This window comes from Rana temporaria, chromosome 2, assembly GCF_905171775.1.
Source record: "Rana temporaria chromosome 2, aRanTem1.1, whole genome shotgun sequence".
Classification (NCBI taxonomy): domain Eukaryota; kingdom Metazoa; phylum Chordata; class Amphibia; order Anura; family Ranidae; genus Rana; species Rana temporaria.
Genome location: NC_053490.1, coordinates 94,695,835 through 94,713,584, shown reverse-complemented (window position 1 = coordinate 94,713,584; position 17,750 = coordinate 94,695,835). Strand labels below are relative to the sequence as shown.

Here is a 17,750-nt window from a genome sequence, read left to right as displayed (position 1 = left end):
ACTCTATCTGGCCATCCAGTCTGAACATAAGAGAATATCTGAGACAGGAAAGGATCTGTGGCTGTATGTCTGGCAATCAGGGAGGTGGACATGCAAGATTGTAGCCTGTGTACTTCCACTACACGTATCTCTCTTAGTGGGTGGTCTCCAAGTGGCAATCTGGAAAATCCATCTGCATTGCCATGGGTATCATGGGAGCGGTATCTGATAGAATAAGCGCCTAAAAATAAAGCGTACCTTTGTAAGCGAGATGCGGTTGTTGTAGAAATTCCTTTCTGAGGGTTCAGTATTGACAACAGAGGTTTGTGGTCAGTGATAAGTGTGAACTCCCGACCATAGATGTACGCGTGAAATTTTTTTGTGGCCCATACAATGGCCAAAGCTTCCTTGTCAATCTGGGAGTAGTTTTGTTCTGCTGATGTTAAAGACCTGGAGGTAAAAGAAATGGGGCGCTCTGTGCCATCCGGCATGACATGGGAAAGCACGGCACCCAGTCCATAAGGCGAGGCGTCACAAGCCAGGATGACGGGTTTCTTTAAATCATAGTGGACCAGAACTCGAGAAGACAGAATGAGTTCTTTAGTAAGCCGAAAAGCTTCTTCACATTTGTCTGTCCATATCCATTTAGCTCTTGCATCCAGTAAGCGATGTAATGGGTAGAGCTGGTGTGCTAGGTTCGGCAAGAAACGGTGGTAGTAATTTAGGAGGCCAAGGTAGGACCTGAGCTGGGTGACATTCCGGGGGGTAGGGGCATGGGGTAAGGGCTTTAACCTTTTCTTCAGTAGTGTGTAACCCATGTCGGTCCACCGTGTGGGCACAAAACTCCAGTTGAGACTTGAGAAATTCGCATTTTGAAAGATTGACACGTAAACCATACTTTTGGAGTCTCTCTAGCACAGCTTCAACATTCTTTCTGTGTTCTTCATCAGTGGGACCAGTGATGAGCATGTCATCCAGTCGACATTGGGTGAAAGGTATTCCTGCCAGTACCTCATCCATGATCCGCTGCCAGATGGCTGGGTCGCAGAGTCCCATGACGAACATGTCACGGAGAGCCGTCTGCAGGTAGTCTCCAAACTGACAAGTGGCAGCTAGTTTACGTAAAGCAATGATATATGTCTTTATATCCTCCCCGGCCTGCTGCCTTCTACTGTAGAATTTAAACCGCTCTGCGATTTTTAACGGCTTCGGGTTGTAGTGTGTATGTAGCGTCTGAATAAACTCAGGCAGGGGCTTAGAGGCCGGCTTGTCTGGAGAAACAAGGTCTATGAGGGTTCCATATGCAGCTTGACCCAATGCAGTGAGAAAAACTGCAACTTTCTTTTCAACAGTCACATTATTTGCTTCCATATACTGTTCCAGCCTCTCCACCCAGGAGCTCCATGACTCAGCTGCAGGATCAAATGGTTGAATAAACCCTATGAAGGCCATGTGTGCTAAAATCCACAGTCCTCGTCGCCACTGTTATGTCCCCTTGCCGCTCTGTGTCTCTCAGGTGCTGCTGGCAATGCTGCCAGTATCTGCTCAGCAAGTTACACACACAGGCCGATGTACTACTTAACCAGAGCAAGGTTTATTACTCAGAACATTATGGCATTCTTACATGGAGGAGTCTTATTCCAAACAGCTTCTGTCCTTATCAGATGTAATCCCTTCTCAGCCTCATGTGTCTGCTTCCAGTTCCCCTCACACACTGTCTGACTTCCTGGTACAGCTCCTCCTCCCCCATCATGCATCAGGAGAAAGAGGGTAAAGGTCACAGTGATCTATCACAAACATCACAGATACCTTGTGTTCACCTTTGCACGAGAGCAGGGGGGGCAGGGGTGATTTTTTTAATTATTATTATTATTTATTTTGCTTTTTATTTTATTTTTAAAACAGTTTTTTTTTAATTTTTATTTATTTTTCTAATAATTTTCATTGTTATCTCAGGGAATGTAATTATCCCCTATGATAGCAATAGGTAGTGACAGCTAGAGCTGGGCGATTTTCTTTCCCCTAAATAATCTGCGATTTTTTTTTTTATAAAAAAACTAGATTTACGATTAGCATCAAGTTTTGTTTTTTTGATGGACACCGCGCCAGTCCTGAGGAGCTGCGGGCAGGAGGTTTTAGGCGAGGCCGCGGCTTCGGCCTATTCCACGGCCTAGCGCCGGTCCTGAGGAGCTGCGGACAGGATTTTTTAGGCGAGGCTGTGGCTTTGACCTAGTCCGCGGCGTCTGGCCTCGCGGCCTAGCACCGGTCCTGAGGAGTTGCGGGCAAGATTTTTTAGGCAAGGCCGCGGATTTTTTAGGCGAGGCTGTGGCTTTGACCTAGTCCGCGGTGTCTGGCCTCGCGGCCTAGCACCGGTCCTGAGGAGTTGCGGGCAAGATTTTTTAGGCAAGGCCACGGCTTCGGCCTAGTCCACGACGGTCTTTTTCCTGGGGAAAAAGAAAATCTAAAAAATCTTGTTAGATTATTGGATAATATGAATCGATTTGATCCAACGACTCGATTTTTAAATTGGATCGATTTTTTTCTCAGCCCTAGTGACAGGTGCTCTGTTTTTGAAAAAATCGAGGTCTATTAGATCCTAGCTCTCTCTTCTGCCCTCAAAGCATCTGACCATACCAAGATTGGTGTCATAAAATGCTTTCCCAATGGCGCTGTTTATATCCGTAGAAATCGAAGTCATGAAATGCTCGTAGCTTCCTGTTTCTTTGGCCAAGATGATTGGAGCCTTTCTGGTCTCTTATCAGCTCTATGGTCAGTTGGCGGAACCACCGGCTGCATTCTCAGGTTCCCTGTTGGGACAGGAGAGCCAGAGAAGGCCATGGAAGATGGTGGGGGGGGATATTCCTTCCCACTGCTTGTAAAAGCAGTCTAGAGGCTAATTAGCCACTAGGATTGCTTTTACATGAAAGCCGACCACTGGCTGAAAAGAATGATACCAAGATGATACCTAAACCCGCAGGCATCATTCTGGTATAACCATTCAAAGTCCAACAACATACCAGTACGTTGTTGGTCCTTGTTGGGCATATATTGCAATCTTTTTTTTTGGCTGAACGAAAAAAAGAGATTGATCGGTGGGTATGTCCAGCATTAGAATACCTCCCTTCATCCACCCACTTCTAATGATGGGCATACATGCACCATTTATATATGCCGAAGCATGGGGGCATCCTCCCGCAAAAGTTATGCCGAGGACACTCTTTAGAATGTCAGCTATGAGTAAGCACTGAGTATCAGTGCGAAACGTCAGCTATGTATCCCATTTTCACCTTTTGCTGTGGATTGTAGTGGATTCCATTTTACCATTAACTGACAATTCAGGAATCTTTTTCAGGAGTGCGGCTGTCCAAATTTTTTGTTTTTGTTTTCCGCGTACACACGGTCAGACTTTTTTCGACGGGCAAACCTTCGTCTGAATTTCGACCGTGTGTACACAGCATTTGGAGCAAATCGCTCCTCCGCCCCTGCTGCCCCCATGCTTCAGCATATATACTCACCACTGTGGTGGTGAAATCACCTCCTACAGCACTGGAGTCATGGCTTTATGTATCGTGGGTGCAAACGCTGTTGCTGTCAAGGTAAATAAATACGCGCTGCAGCTGAATGGCAAACCTGAAAAAAAAAAAAATGGTTAACAATAAAACACAGTAAATTATAAAAAAATTAAATACCTGAAAAGCAAGCATGATAAAACATAATAACAATAAAACATTGTAGAATAGAATACAGTAAAAAAAGCAGAACAATAGAGAGGGCGAGAACAATAAAACAACAATTTTTTTTGTGAGACCCTGTTTAAGTGTGTCCTAGTCTGTGAAATGCTGTATTCTACGCTACTACTGCACTAGTGTATGGTAGCGTTCAAAACATTCACTAATGCAAAGATTAGGATTGTCAGGACAGCGTGGACAATAATAATGGGTGCGACGCCTAAATCCCCGCTTTCTACAGACACATCTTCTTTGGGGGGCTCGTTGGGTAGGAGTACTAGGGAGGACATACGGAAAATGCCTCTTATGCAGCCGGCTTATTGCATTTGGTTGGGGATGGTGAGGTGAAGCACCGCCTGGATACAGGAGGGCTCAGACAATATCTCCCTGGAATTTACGGAAAGATTCCGTCCGTTCTGAAGCTCTGCATAGCACAAAAACATTCAGCAAAGCCAAGTGAAATAAATATACAGACACTTTTTTGGACCAGCGTCTGGCTTTACGGCAACTAGGTGCGGTGCCAACAACTGGTCGTTGAGGTCCACCCCTCCCATATTTTGGTTATTTTCGTGGACACAGAGGGGTTTCTCCACAACACCAGTCGCCGTACGAATTTGGACTGTTCTGTCTGCATGGAGGACGAAAACATTCTTATTATCCATCCACTTCACAATGAGAAAATTATTACACGCTTGAGCAGGCAATCTCCCCAGCCTAAGATGGAAATCTACAAGCCACTGATCACGCTGAGTGCCTTGTGCACCAATCTGATGATCAAACAAGGTGACTAAAAAGTGTCACGCTCATGTAATATTTGTCCATATACAAATGGTACCCCCTTTCCGTAGTAAGGGTGACACCAAGTTCCACACTATCTTGCCAGCGCTCCCTATGTAATCTGAGCAGTTCTCCGGCTCTACGTGACTATCTTTCCCTCATAAACCATAAAACTACATGTATAGCCTGTGCCCTGTCACAGAGCTTATACATCTTGACCCCATATCTGGCACGCTTGCTGGCAAGGTACTGTTTGAGTGACAAGCGGACAGAAAATGTAATGAGGGACTCGTCAACGCAGACAAACTTGGTGGGGAGTATACAAGGCTGCAAGACATTCATTGAGGTGGTTTATGAGGGTCCGAATTTTGTGGAGCCGAATTCAGGGTCTCCACGAGGACGACAAACTTCATTGTTGTTGAAATGCATGAACCGAAAGATCTGCTCGTATCGTGCCCGGGCCATAGAGGCAGAGAACACGGGCACATGGTAAACTGGGTCAATGGACCAATATAACCGCAGGCTCACTCAATTTATCTATGCCCATGTCGTAGGGAAAGGCCCAGAAAGGTCTTAAAATTCAGAAACCGTAATTGGTTTCCATTCTCTGGCAAGGGAGGACTTGGGTATTAGCGGCAATGTATTGACCAGCATACAAATTACTTTGGTCCACAATAGATTTATAGAGATCTTCATGTGAAAAACTGCAAATAAAAATCAAGTGCCGTAAAATCAACTGAATTCCAGGTTGGCCATTGAATGGGGGAAGTACGGGTGCTGCAGAAGTGCTCCAATCAGGATTGGCGAATTCTGTAGGAAGGACACTGTGGGCATGACAGGCCTGTCTTTGTCGTCTTCTTGTGGCAGCGGGACACTACTTGTGCTTGCCACCTCGCCAGCTTGAACTGCACTTATGGGACTAGCAACATCACCAAGTGTTACTGCAGTGCTGGATGTACGACCAGGGTGTACTAGGCCACTGGTGCTGCCAGTTCACCAGAAGAATGAGCGCACTAGTACTTCTTTAACTCATACGAGAGCCCTGCGGTTTCTTGCACCTGAACAACAGCAGAAGAATGGGGTCAGATGCGCCTGAGCTTGGCATGGACCACAACTTCGTCATCGGTGCTATCTGTCATTGAGCCGCTGTCCGTCTACAGCAGTGTTACTAAACTCCAGTCCTCAGGCGCCCCAACAGGTCATGTTTTCAGGATTTTACTCAATAAAATAGCCAAGGTAATTACCAAGGCAGTGAAACTGATCAAATCACCTGTGCAAAATGATGGATAGCCTAAAAACATGAACCCGTTGATGCGGCCTTGAGGACTGGAGTTGAGAGACACTGGTCTACAGGATCATATTCTGAGCCTGAATCTGACAGATGATTGACCTCCTCTTCACTATCTGTCATGCTCAGAAACGTGTAGGCCCCTTCACTAGTGTACCTTTTGATTTGCTATTTTGGGCTCTAAATTTACTGGTACAACTGAGATTCACAGGAAAAAAGCACCTAGGCTGTCAGCAACTGTATAAAACCTTACCAAAAAAACTGTTGGTCGATCGCAGGGATCAGGCCTGACTCTACGAATGCTACAGTTATGTTTTAGTGTTTTTGTAGTCGACAGTGATCGTTTCGATATTGCACGTGGGTGGGCTGGCTGGGCACAGGGGAAAAACGCAGGTGCTAGCAGGTATCTGGGCTGATCCTGCTAATACTGCGTTTTTGGGAACCCTAAACTGCTGGGGACGCTAGTATAGATCTGATCAGATATTGAGCCGTTCAGATACTATACCACTAAGGGAGGTGGGTGTTAGTGCTTACTGGCACTAACCTGATGCTGCCTGGGGCGACGGCAGACCCTATCTGACACTAAACCTAACTGATGTCACCCGCCGGGCGATCAGGGGATTAAACCTTTATTGGTAATAAACGGTGGGTGCCCTGACACTATAAAAAGCAAACTAACTAACCAGCGTCACCCGTAACACTTATCACTGGTGAAAGGGTTAACTAGGGGGCAATCAGGGGGTTAAAACTTTTATTAGGTAATACAGGTATTTATAATAGATATATATATATATATATATAATATATATATATTATATATATACAGCACACACACACTATATATACTAGATACAAACAACAGAGTTATCTTACTTTTTTAATATATCTCCTTTTTCAGTTCAATAATTTTTATTGGATGTTTTAGAAAAGTGATAGTACAATTATCACACAAGGAGTACAGTATGTTTCACATTTGGCCTGTGATCAAACTGCAATATTACATGGATGGTAAACAGTAGGCACCTATAACTTAAGAACTATTTAACGGCTCACAAAAAACAACCATTTTTCCACCCAAACATGGGAAGCAAGAGTGTAAGCCCCTCATCAAAAAGGCACATAATGTAAGTGAGTCAAGCCCCCCAAAAAGGGGGTTTGAAAAGAACCCCATAACAGATAGGGAGCCCTGTGAAACATAATCAAAACTGTAAATGTAAAAAAAGTTAGAAAAGCAACAAGAAGAAAAATAAAGGAGTGGAGGGGAACCAGTAGTGGGTTGGAGCTGTGGCAGGGACTATCCCACACCCTTGGTGTAGAACTCCCAGGGATAGCTAGAAGCCTATAATGCCTCGTTTCCACTGAGCGGATCGGTTCGGTACGCTATTTGGATGTTTCCATTATGAAAGTGTGCCATTAAACTGAACCGTACCGGACCTTTCTGGGTCCCTGCTTCAGATGTGGGGCCATAGAAAATGGAACAGTTCCATTAGGGCGGGAGATGCAATACATCCCACTGATTGGTGACCGCGCTAGGCATTTTTTCTAAACTCTGGATGGTCCCTGACGGTCCAATTTGCAGTGAAAACGCTCATGAGAATAGACCGGTCCCATTCTAACCGCTAGCCAAAATATACTGACCCGAACCGTTCCGTTTAGTGGAAACAAGGCATTAGAGAGACCACAATGGGTCATTTTTGATCACACATTTCTATACTTTGTCATGCCAGAATAACAGCTAATTTTTCATTGACCAAATCTATGACATGTTTAATTTGACCCGTGCGGTGGTTGGGACCCCAGATTTCCATTTTCTAGCAGAGGTTTGCTTGGCAGCTTTAAAAATAAATCGGTTGGCAGGCACTAATCGGCTTTAAGGCTCTTTCACAACGGAGCGGACCGTTTCTGGGTCGCTCCGTGTGTCCGCGGGGATCCCTGCTCAGCTGTCGGCGGATAGGGCGGTCCCCGCACACAGTGCAGGGACCGCCCTGTCTCTGCTCCGCTGTCCCCTATGGGGGACCGGATTGCAGACGGACCGTCTGTCCGTCTGCATCCGGTCCGTTCCGCGAACGTGAAGAAAAATAGGGTTTCTTTCCGTTCGCAAAAGCGGATCCTGACTGACGCGGACGCTAGCGGATGCGCCATCCGCTAACGGACGCGTTCCCATAGGGATTCATTACAAGTCCGTTAACGGACTTGTAATGAGCGGACTAACGGTCGCCTAGTGTGAAGGACCTTTAGTATTAAGCAATGTCTCATATGGATTTTTGGTGATGCTGTTCCCAAACTGCATAAATCAATTGCAAAATCCTTGTCTGTAATCTTTTCATGTGTGCGCAGTCCCACCACACATGCACCTAAGTGCCAGGTAACCACAGCCCTGTAAACCACAATCAGAGTTTCTTTGTAAATTTTGCTAGCCTGGTTGATACCATATACCACCGCAGTAAGAACTTGTAACTAGCCTGTAAATAAAATAGGAGTTTATCTTCCCACGTGCAACAGTATCCCATATTTGGGACAATTGGTATGATGTTGTGAGGGGGTTGGCTCAGCAGCGGGTGTGTGTGACCCCCTGGATGAGTTCACTACACAAAATCGGGCACAGCAGACAGCATTGCAGGTGAATAAAATAAAGCTGTAGTTTATTTACACTATATACAGTGGAAAAAATAACAGCAAAACAAAGAGAAACATAAAAATAAATCCTTGTCCAGCTTGACCACTTACTACACAGGTAGGTTCCCTATCTATCAACTAGGGGCATGTCTTGTGCTGCCCCCAGCACCTATCTCCCTGTTTTAGAGGTTTGCCACACAGGCGTTGTCTCACCGCACAGTACAGGTGGTCACACTCCCCAGTCTGGTTCCAGGATGGAGCACCTTCCCTAAACATGTTGGAGTTTTTTGTAGAGGTCTTATGAGCCCACTTACTTCAGCTTCAGCTTGGCTCATTAACTCTTCCCCTGCAGGACTCCCAGCACTTCCCCCTAGTGGGTAAGTCGCATAAAGCCTGAATCTGGAACTTACATATTTTCCATCCTGGATGCAACCAGGGCATTTTACCTGCCTGCTGTCACAATAATATATCCTCCATGTTTTTAACACTGCAGAATCAAATGCTTAAGGATATTATCATCAAGTAATCATTTTTATATCACAGAAGCTGAAAAGTTTTCTTTCTCCTATATAGGATTTTACCAGTACCAGTTCCACAGGAGATAGAGGAGGTTCAACGTAGAGCAGACTTGGTTTTGGCTCTAGTACTGCCAGTTTGCAAGCAATGCCTGGTCCACTTGGAGCAAGTGAACTTAAAGAGTCACGATCTTTGCCTAGAAACCCACATGGCTTCGGTGAGGTGGTAAGTATTAATATACCAAATGCATTGAATACACAGCTTTATCTTTGACAGGTGTACGGCAGAGTGGGCCCTCTAGGGCAAACAGCAACAGAAGTTTTCAGAGTCCTAGAATTTCTGGACACTCATTACAGATACCTTCTTATTCAGCAGAAGAGGCGGAATATGTTGTTTTTTTTAGCTACGACTAAGCACTAGTTTCAGTGCGAAACGCGTCAACAGTCAGGTTTTATTTTGCTGTGACTTGTAGTGCTGTCCTTCTTTAAATAAAAGGCTACAATTTGTTCAGAGTGCGGCTGTCCAGAGACAATCTTGTTCCTGCTAGGCTGAAATACGTGCTGTAGGTTTATTTTTGTTTGCAAATGTTTTAAACAATAATTATATTTTTCCAATATTCGAACAAGCAGTTTCTATGGTAAGTTAATCCAATGTTTCTAACATGTGCATGTCTACTGTATATGTATACCTGATAATATACATGTGTTGTGTCAAGCTGTGTGCTGGGCTGCATGTCCTCCCTTTTGTACAATCAAAGTTTGATCCATCTTTGGTCAGCTTTAGTTGCAAACAGATAAGAGCAGAAATGAGAGCTGAGTTGAGGAGCAAACCCATATGTTTTAGGGGGTTTTGCAGGGGTTCTACATCCTAAACAAGAGGGGTACGAGTAGACCCATTCTACCTGCACCCCTCTGTCTTTGCTCCCAACCACCCCAAAAGGAAAACTTGGAGAGCTAGGGCCTCAAATCTTACACCTGTGCATTACTTGAGCATTTGCTTCCAAGGACCAACTCAAAGTCGTGTTCCTGCTAAACTACTTATACAATGCTGGGGGTTAATAATGTGTTTGCTGACACCAGTGCTTGGGGTTAATGTGTCCGTCACCTATCCCTAAGTAGTGAAGTTCCGAGATTCTTCTGCCAGATGTAATGGCTAGCAGGAAAGCTGTCTTTAGTGTCAGGTTCCATATTGCTACTTGTTCCACTGGAGCAAAGGGATGGTCAGATATAACTTCAAGGACCAGGGACAGATCCCACTTAGGAAATGATCGTCTGACAGGTGGACGAATCTTCAATACTCCTCTGAGGAAAGTGACTACCAAAGGATCCTCCCTCCGCCCATCTCTTATTTGTTGCGGCAGAGATTGCTGCTACCTGCACTTTGAGGGAGCTCAGACCAAGCCCCAGATCAAGTCCTGTCTGAAGGAAACCTAGAATATTGGATGTAGAGGGAAGGATTGGATCAAATCCATTTCCGGTAGCAAATGACAAGAACTTGTCCCAGATTTTTGAATATATGGCATTAGTTGCAGGCTTTCTGGCTTTTAGAAGGGTTGTTATGACTCCTGGGGAACACCCTAGGGACTCGAACCTTCGCCTCTCAACCTCCAGATTCGAAGATTCAACTCTGAGGGTTTGGATGAACTAGACTGCCCTGCGACAGAAGTTGAGGGAAAGGAGGGATCTTGATTGGAGAGCTCACACTGACGCGCATGGCTAGAGGGAACCAGGGTCTCTTCAGCCAATACGGACGTACTGCCACCACCTGGACTGACTCCCTGAGGAGCCTCAGGAGGAATTTGAATATTAATGGCCTGGGAGGAAAGGCATATGCCGTGGTGAACCTCCAGGGGCATGACAGGGCATCCACTGCCTCGGCTTGTGGATGCGGCATCCAAGAGAAGAATCTGTCCAGCTTGGCATTCTTCGGGGAGACAAACCGGTCTACCTGAGGGGGATCCCATATGCTGGCAATCTGATGGAAGACAAGGGGGTTGAGAGCCCACTCGTTGTCCAGGAAGTTTCTGACAACGTGTCTGCTTCCGTGTTCAACCTGCCCGGCAGATACATTGCTCTGGGGTCCAGGAGGTTTCTTCTCTGCCCAAGCATGATCAGCGCCACCTCCTTGAGGAACGACCTGCTGCGAGTGCCTCCTTGCTGATAAGCGACAGCTGCCATGTTGGTCTAGGCGTAGAAGAATTCTCTGGCCTCCGATTTGGGATGCCAAAGAAGTTAGTGCTAAGAAGGCTGCCCTCATCTCCAAGATGTTGGATACCACTCCCTGGGTAAACATGACCATCTACCCTGTATTTCTGGTTTCCTCCGCAATGGCCTCCCAAGCATCGGACATAATTGTGATCCAAGGATGGGGAACCAGGGTGACGAGGTTTGAGAGGGTTTTCCAGAACTGTTCACCAGTGAAGACTCCTGTGCATTAACTCTGGTAGTGGTGTGGCCCACCTGTCCCAGCATTTCTTTCTTGTATAGGGTCCTAGGAGAGGGGGAAGGATCTTGTCCTCTGGATCTTGACCTCTCTGATCTATGACGTTTAGATGGGACCTGGGACCGGTGGCGTGAAGAATGAGACCTGCGGTCTGAGCTGTCTTCATCACGGTGTCTTGAAGATTTCTGGACCTCTTGGAGTGGGCAGGGCCACGATGTAAGGAACTCACATTAGACCAGTGAGCGCACTTTTTTTTTTTTGTACTGACATATAGTTAGTCACATACCTAATAGGAGTGCGAGGATCTTTGTTGCAAGATAAATGACTAATTGCGGAGTTAGGCAGAAGGATCAGCTGCGGAAATTTGGTAAGAAAGGGAAAAAAAGTAACTATGGAGTTTTTTGACACTTTTTTTTTTATTTTTTTTTATCACCATTTTTTTGAGAATAAAAACAAAGGTACCTACCACAGAGCAGCATCAGTGAAACCTAGCAGGGCACAGCTGAGGAGACTCTGGCAGCTAACCCTGAATCTCGTCTTAACTATGCTCAGGTGGGTGGGCTAATCCCATAAAACCATTGCAAATTGATTTTGGAAGAAAAGGGCAAATCTGGCCCTTTTTCCAGAATCCAAGATGGCCGCAGTGATGTCGAGTGATATACAAAACAAAAAAAACTGTAGCCCACCTCTGATTTCGATGGAAACAAACAACAACTGCAAAGCCTGTCAGGATAAAAGGCACCTGCACCCATCAAACTGACCGACTTAAAGGGAGCATCACAAAGTAAGACAACAAGCACACTCTTTTTTTTTTTTTTTTTTTTTTAAAGGAGACCTAACAGGCAAAGTTAATAGGAAGGAAGGATGGGAGAGGGAGAGACAAAAAACAATATATGCTTAAAAATAAAATGGAAACCACCAGCCTGGAAGGATGTGAGCTGATTCCTTTTGCGACTCCACTGGCATTCATCATGGATGCGATGGCAGACTCCGTTCCTGTGAGGAAACTCTGCGAAAAGACCCAACAGATCCACAGAGGGGTTCCCAGTCTTATCAGCGCTGTGAGCGGCCCAAGAACAGGGACTGGCGCACGGGGAAAGGCTAAACCCGGCGGACGCTGCCGACTGCAGAGGTATGACGTACTGCTACTCTTCACCAGCACAAGAAGGTATGAGGGAAAAAAAGGAGAATGTTGGGGGAGGGACTATGGCACCAGGAAAAGCTGTTTTTTTATTTTATATAAAAAAAAATACTAGACACAAACAGTTATATTCTTTTTTTCGGTGGGAGTGGTTGCCCATAGCTCCCAACTGTCCCTGATTTTGAGGACTGTCCCTGATTTTGGAGCAATGTCCCTCTGTCCCTCATTCCTCCTCATTTGTCCCTCATTTTGACTAATTTATATATTTGTATAAAAAATGCCCCTTTTTATCTTTCAAAAAGTGTTCCCCAGTGCTAAACCTTTCATCCAAATTCTAAATTGCTGCATTTGTAACTTTTAAAGCGGGAGTTCACCCATTTATTTAATTTTTGCCCTTTCCCCTTAGATTCCTGCTTGTTTGGTCTAGGGGAATCGCTATTTGTTTTAAAATATGATCCATACTTACCCGTTTTCCGAGATGCATCTTCTTCCGTCGCTTCCGGGTATGGGTCTCGGGAGCGAAGACCCATTCACTTCTTGATTGACAGTCTTCCGAGAGGCTTCCGACGGTCGCATCCATCGCGTCACTTGTAGCCGAAAGAAGCCGAACGTCGTGCAGCTCTATACTGCGCCTGCGCACCGACGTTCGGCTTCTTTCGGAAAATCGTGACGCGACGGATGCGACCGTCGGAAGCCTCTCGGAAGACTGTCAATCAAGAAGGAACGCCCATCTTCCCCGCAGCCCATACCCGGAAGCGACGGAGAGGATGCATCTCGTAAACGGTAAGTACGGATCATATTTTAAAACAACTAGCCGATTCCCCTAGACAAAACGAGCATTAATCTAAGGGGAAAATGTGCTCTCTAAGGGTGAACCTCCGCTTTAAAAGCCAATATAAAGAAATAGTAGTGGTAAAAAAAAGGCCCTTGTGAATTTAATTAACTTTTTTTGTTAATTCGCCTTTAAGGGGGTGTGGCAGGGGGCATGTCCTAATGCCTACATGTGTTTGCAAGTAGGTGGCCTCATTCCCATCTCAAAATGTTGGGAGGTATGGTTGCCCCGCTGTGCATGCTGGGGGGGGGGGGTACTTATGGGACAGACACCATTGGCGGGGGTCCGTTGTACGCGCCTGGTGGCCCGCCTGACTTGAGGTGCATGTCCTGAATCTGGGACCGCGTTGGTCCGGGGTCTCGGCTTCGCCTGGTAGGCCCAGTAGTCAGACTGGAGCCTGCCTTTTCAGAGGTGATCCTGTACCATCCATCTGCGGGAGGAGGTCGCTTGATGAAGGAAGCCAGGGGAGGACCTATCCTGGAGGGGGCCATGCAAGAGGCTGGTACCTTGGGAGAAGGCCTGGAAACTTCAATCGAAAGGATGCACCTTACACTGAGAGGCTTGATGGTGTCGCCTGTCGGGCCTAAAGTTCTAATCAGAGTTAAAGGGTCACTAAAGGATTTTTTTTTAGCTAAATAGCTTCCTTTACCTTACTGCAGTCCTGGTTTCATGTCCTCATTGTTCGTTTTTGCTTTGATGTTGCTGTAATTCCTCTCTGTTCTGGACACTTCCTGGTTCTGTTTCTTGATCACCACAGTACTGGGAGATTTCTCACTGTGCTGACTAATCAAGGAGGTGTGATTACTGTGTGTCTAAAACTCCTTAGCACGCAATCCAGTTTCGTTTTCCATAGCATCACTGCCCTCTATGGCTCTTTGTCTCTGTACATCAGAGAACCAGGAAACAACAGCAAAAACTAAACTAAACTGTTGGTACATTATATGATTGTTTTTTATCTATTTTTAATCATTTTAAAAGGAATCAGTTAACTATTATGTCTCTATACCCTGTAAACGGTCATTTCAGCTAAAAAAAATGTTTCCTTTAGTGACCCTTTAAGGCTGGAAAGATCCGGGTGCTGAATCCTGTGGCAGGGGATTTTGGACCAAAAGTGTCTCCTCATAAAGGAAGGTCTGTGGCAGAGACTGTACTTTATTCCGTGCGCCATCCCGGCTGCTAGGCCTGTGAGAGGGACCTATCCGGGTGAGCAATACCCTACTCCTGGCTAGAGTGGCGACGATAACTGTTTGCTGGATGCAGGAGTGTTTCCTATTTGTGACTATACACCTGAATCTACCTACCTTTCCACCCCTTTCTCACTTCTTTCTGTAAAGTTCCTGCAAATAAATCTCAGAAAAGGAAGTGCATCTATTGGACATTTAAATTCTTTGGACTCTCCTTTTACCCTGGACAGCAAGAACATAGAGGTAACGAATGTGCCACCTAAAAATACTCAGCAGCTCCTTCAGGGGTAGTGCTACAAATGTAATACATGTAGCTTCAAAAAGTTACATTACCCATGAAAGGGGGTTGAAAAGAACCCCATAACAAATAGGGAACCCTGTGAAACATAACATAGACAAAGTCCAGGCAAAAAAGTAAGAAAACTAATGGGTGTCATAATCACTTAGCACCCCTGTTCCTTATTCCAGCACCCATGTGTAGGCTGTTGCCTTTCCCCTGTCTGTGTTCACCTTCAAGATGATTGATCTGATCAGTCACCTGAGATAAACAAACTGAACACTCTATCCCTTGCTTGTGATAGAGACACAGTTACCTGCATTGTTCTTGAGCAAGCTTCTCGTTTGTCTGCCTTGCTTTGTTGTTGGAGCTCCCTGTGTATGACCCAGATCGGATATTGGACTATTCCCTGAACTCAGCCTGCCTTTACCTGGACCACGCTATTTGTCTGCTAAACTGCAAGTACCTGTTTACTTTGCTCAGTTCACATCTGCCTTGGTGTGGTGGCCAGACACTATAGCATTGTTTATAAGTCCTGGGGGCAACCAAGCACCAGTAGGCCTGATTGTCTTCAGGGAAAGAGGGCTGCTATAGGTGAACCACACAGTAGATATCTATAGTGTCTGACCACCTGCGTTGGGGTAGAAGTGACATTCGTGACAATGAGAGTAAAAAGAAAGAGAGTAGTACACGGAATGGAACAAGTAGTGGTGGAGCTGGGCCAGGGACTATCCCACGCCCATGGGGTGGACCTCTCAGTGATAGCTAGAAGACAGTTAGAGTGACCACCTTAGGTCATTTTGATCACCCCACCCCAAATTGGAAATCCAGGGGTTATATTTTTTTTATTTCTCTACTTTCTCATACAAAATAATAGATACTTTTTCATTGACCAAATACTGACATATAAAAAAATGTATGTGTCCTGCGCTTAGGATGTTTGTATGAAAAAGGCTGCTGCTCCCCCTATTAAATTCCCCAAAGGGGAACCTGTGATAGAAGGAAAATAAGGTAAGTGGGGGTAGTGGCTCTGCCTTACCCGGGACACAATAACTATGGGGACCTGCAAAGGGTTTAACCGTGCTGTGTCCTAAGCTTAAAGGGTTGTAAAGGAATTTTTTTGCTCTATTTCTTCTCTGTTCTGTTCACTTCCTGCTTGTCTGATTTTACTGACCACCGTGAAGGGAGGGTCTTTACTGCGGCGGTCAGTAACGTGCTCGCCCCCTCCTGGGAACTACATCTGTGCGGCAGGACGCTCTCTACGTGTTCGAGACTTCAAGGAGGTGTGAATTACTGGGCGTGCCACAATGCATACTGGAATGTAGTTCTTACATGAACGAGCGATGCAAACCAGGAAGTGAATGAGAGAACAGAAACTAGAACGCCGGAGGTCATATAGATGAAGGAATTTAATAGGTATTTACTAGTTTTTAACAGAATCATTACACTATTCTGTCTGTCTACCTTGCAGACATTAATTTTAAGCAAAAAAAAAACTCCTTTAATTAAGTGATAATCCCTCCCCATCCATGTGAATAGATACCAGGGACCAAATGTGCACCTGTATAACTATAATACTGGGGTGCCTGAATGTCTATACAGTATTATTCATAAAGAGTGAGATCTCTAATCTTACCTCCTTAGGAGAATATGGTAAGTAAATAGAATGAAAATAAAATAAAATAAATACGACATTCAAAGCTGCTGACTAGTGCCTCAAGTGGTTGAAACAATATATAAGTCATGGTCAAAGATATATCAAAACATATCTGTAAAAAACAGGAAATGTGTGAACAAAGTAAAAAATAAGTGAAAGTCCAATCACAGGTGTATATAAAGTCCCATGAATGACACTTTTGGGATTCCTTTCGTCAATATCCAAAAGCCAATGAAAAAGTCTCACAATGCAAATTAATAGTGAAACACAGCAAGTGATCTTGAGGTGAATACAGGTGCTCTTGAAGTATTAGCAGTGCTCCCCCACAGGGGTCCCCACTCACCAGATCCAATCCCCCCTCCAGGGGTATAATGCAATAGGATTAACTCCTGGATCTCCACTCCTCTGTGTCTCCGTTTGCAAGACTGGTTGTTTGCAAAAGAGGCTTAACAGGAAGTAGGCAGTGATGTACCGTATTTTCCGGCGTATAAGACGACTTTTTGGATGCAAAAAATGCATCCAAAGTCGGGGGTCGTCTTATACGCCGGTGACAGTCTCTGTCTGCTGCGAGCGTCCATGATTTAAAAGCCGTTCCTTCTCCTCAGAGTGTCCTGTGATAGGCGGAACACAAATCTTCCCAGCAGCGCCTCTGTTCTGTGTTCCTCCTATCACAGATGCCTTCTCATCCTCAGACGAGAGGACGTCCGTGATAGGCAGCAGACGGAGACTGTCACCGGTCTGGAAGTCAGAATCAGCAAAACGTGAGTGATGGCACTGTTCGCACAGTGGGGAAAGTGATGGCACAGTGGGGGAAAGTGATGGCAGAGTGGGGGCGGCACAGTGGGGGCAAGTGATGGCACAGTGGGGGCAAGTAATGGCACAGTGGGGGCAAGTAATGGCACAGTGGGGGCATGTAATGTAATGGCACAGTTAGGCATGTAATGTAATGTAATGGCACAGTGAGATTTGAAAAAAATCCTGTTTCTGTCAGCAGTTCTGGCTACCCCTCAGCTTCCAGAAAGACTAGTAGGAAGGGGGTCGTCTTATATGGCGAGTATATCCCAAAACCAACATTTTTCCTGGAAAATTAGGGGGTCGTCTTATACGCCGGCAAATTTGGTATATCCAGTGTCCTCAGAAAAAGAAAAGTAAGGCTTCCATGGTGTAGTATGTAAAAATATATTTATTCCAAAAACACAAAAAAAAGTACAGGAGAATGGTGTACTACAATATAAAAGGTTAAAAATATATATTTATAGCCGCTGCCTGTTTCCAGGAAGTAACCAAAAATAAAATCAATGGGCACAGTGTAA

General features: G+C 45.3%; 2 protein-coding genes across 4 annotated transcripts in view; both read left to right on the top strand.

Moving 5' to 3' along the window:
- The window catches only part of PARP4 (poly(ADP-ribose) polymerase family member 4), a 381,003-nt gene extending 371,907 nt beyond the window's left edge, over positions 1-9,096 (top strand). For all 3 annotated transcript variants that reach the window (XM_040340552.1, XM_040340551.1, XM_040340554.1), the window contains one exon: positions 8,962-9,096. In XM_040340552.1, the coding sequence (XP_040196486.1) occupies positions 8,962-9,009 (48 nt within the window). In that variant the 3' untranslated portion in view covers positions 9,010-9,096. The remainder of the gene's footprint in view (positions 1-8,961) is intronic.
- LOC120929247 (protein mono-ADP-ribosyltransferase PARP4-like) overlaps positions 9,035-17,750 on the top strand; it is a 136,873-nt gene continuing 128,157 nt past the window's right edge. Inside the window, exon 1 of the mRNA XM_040340555.1 lies at positions 9,035-9,129. Coding sequence (XP_040196489.1) covers positions 9,052-9,129 — 78 coding nt within the window. The 5' untranslated portion in view covers positions 9,035-9,051. The remainder of the gene's footprint in view (positions 9,130-17,750) is intronic.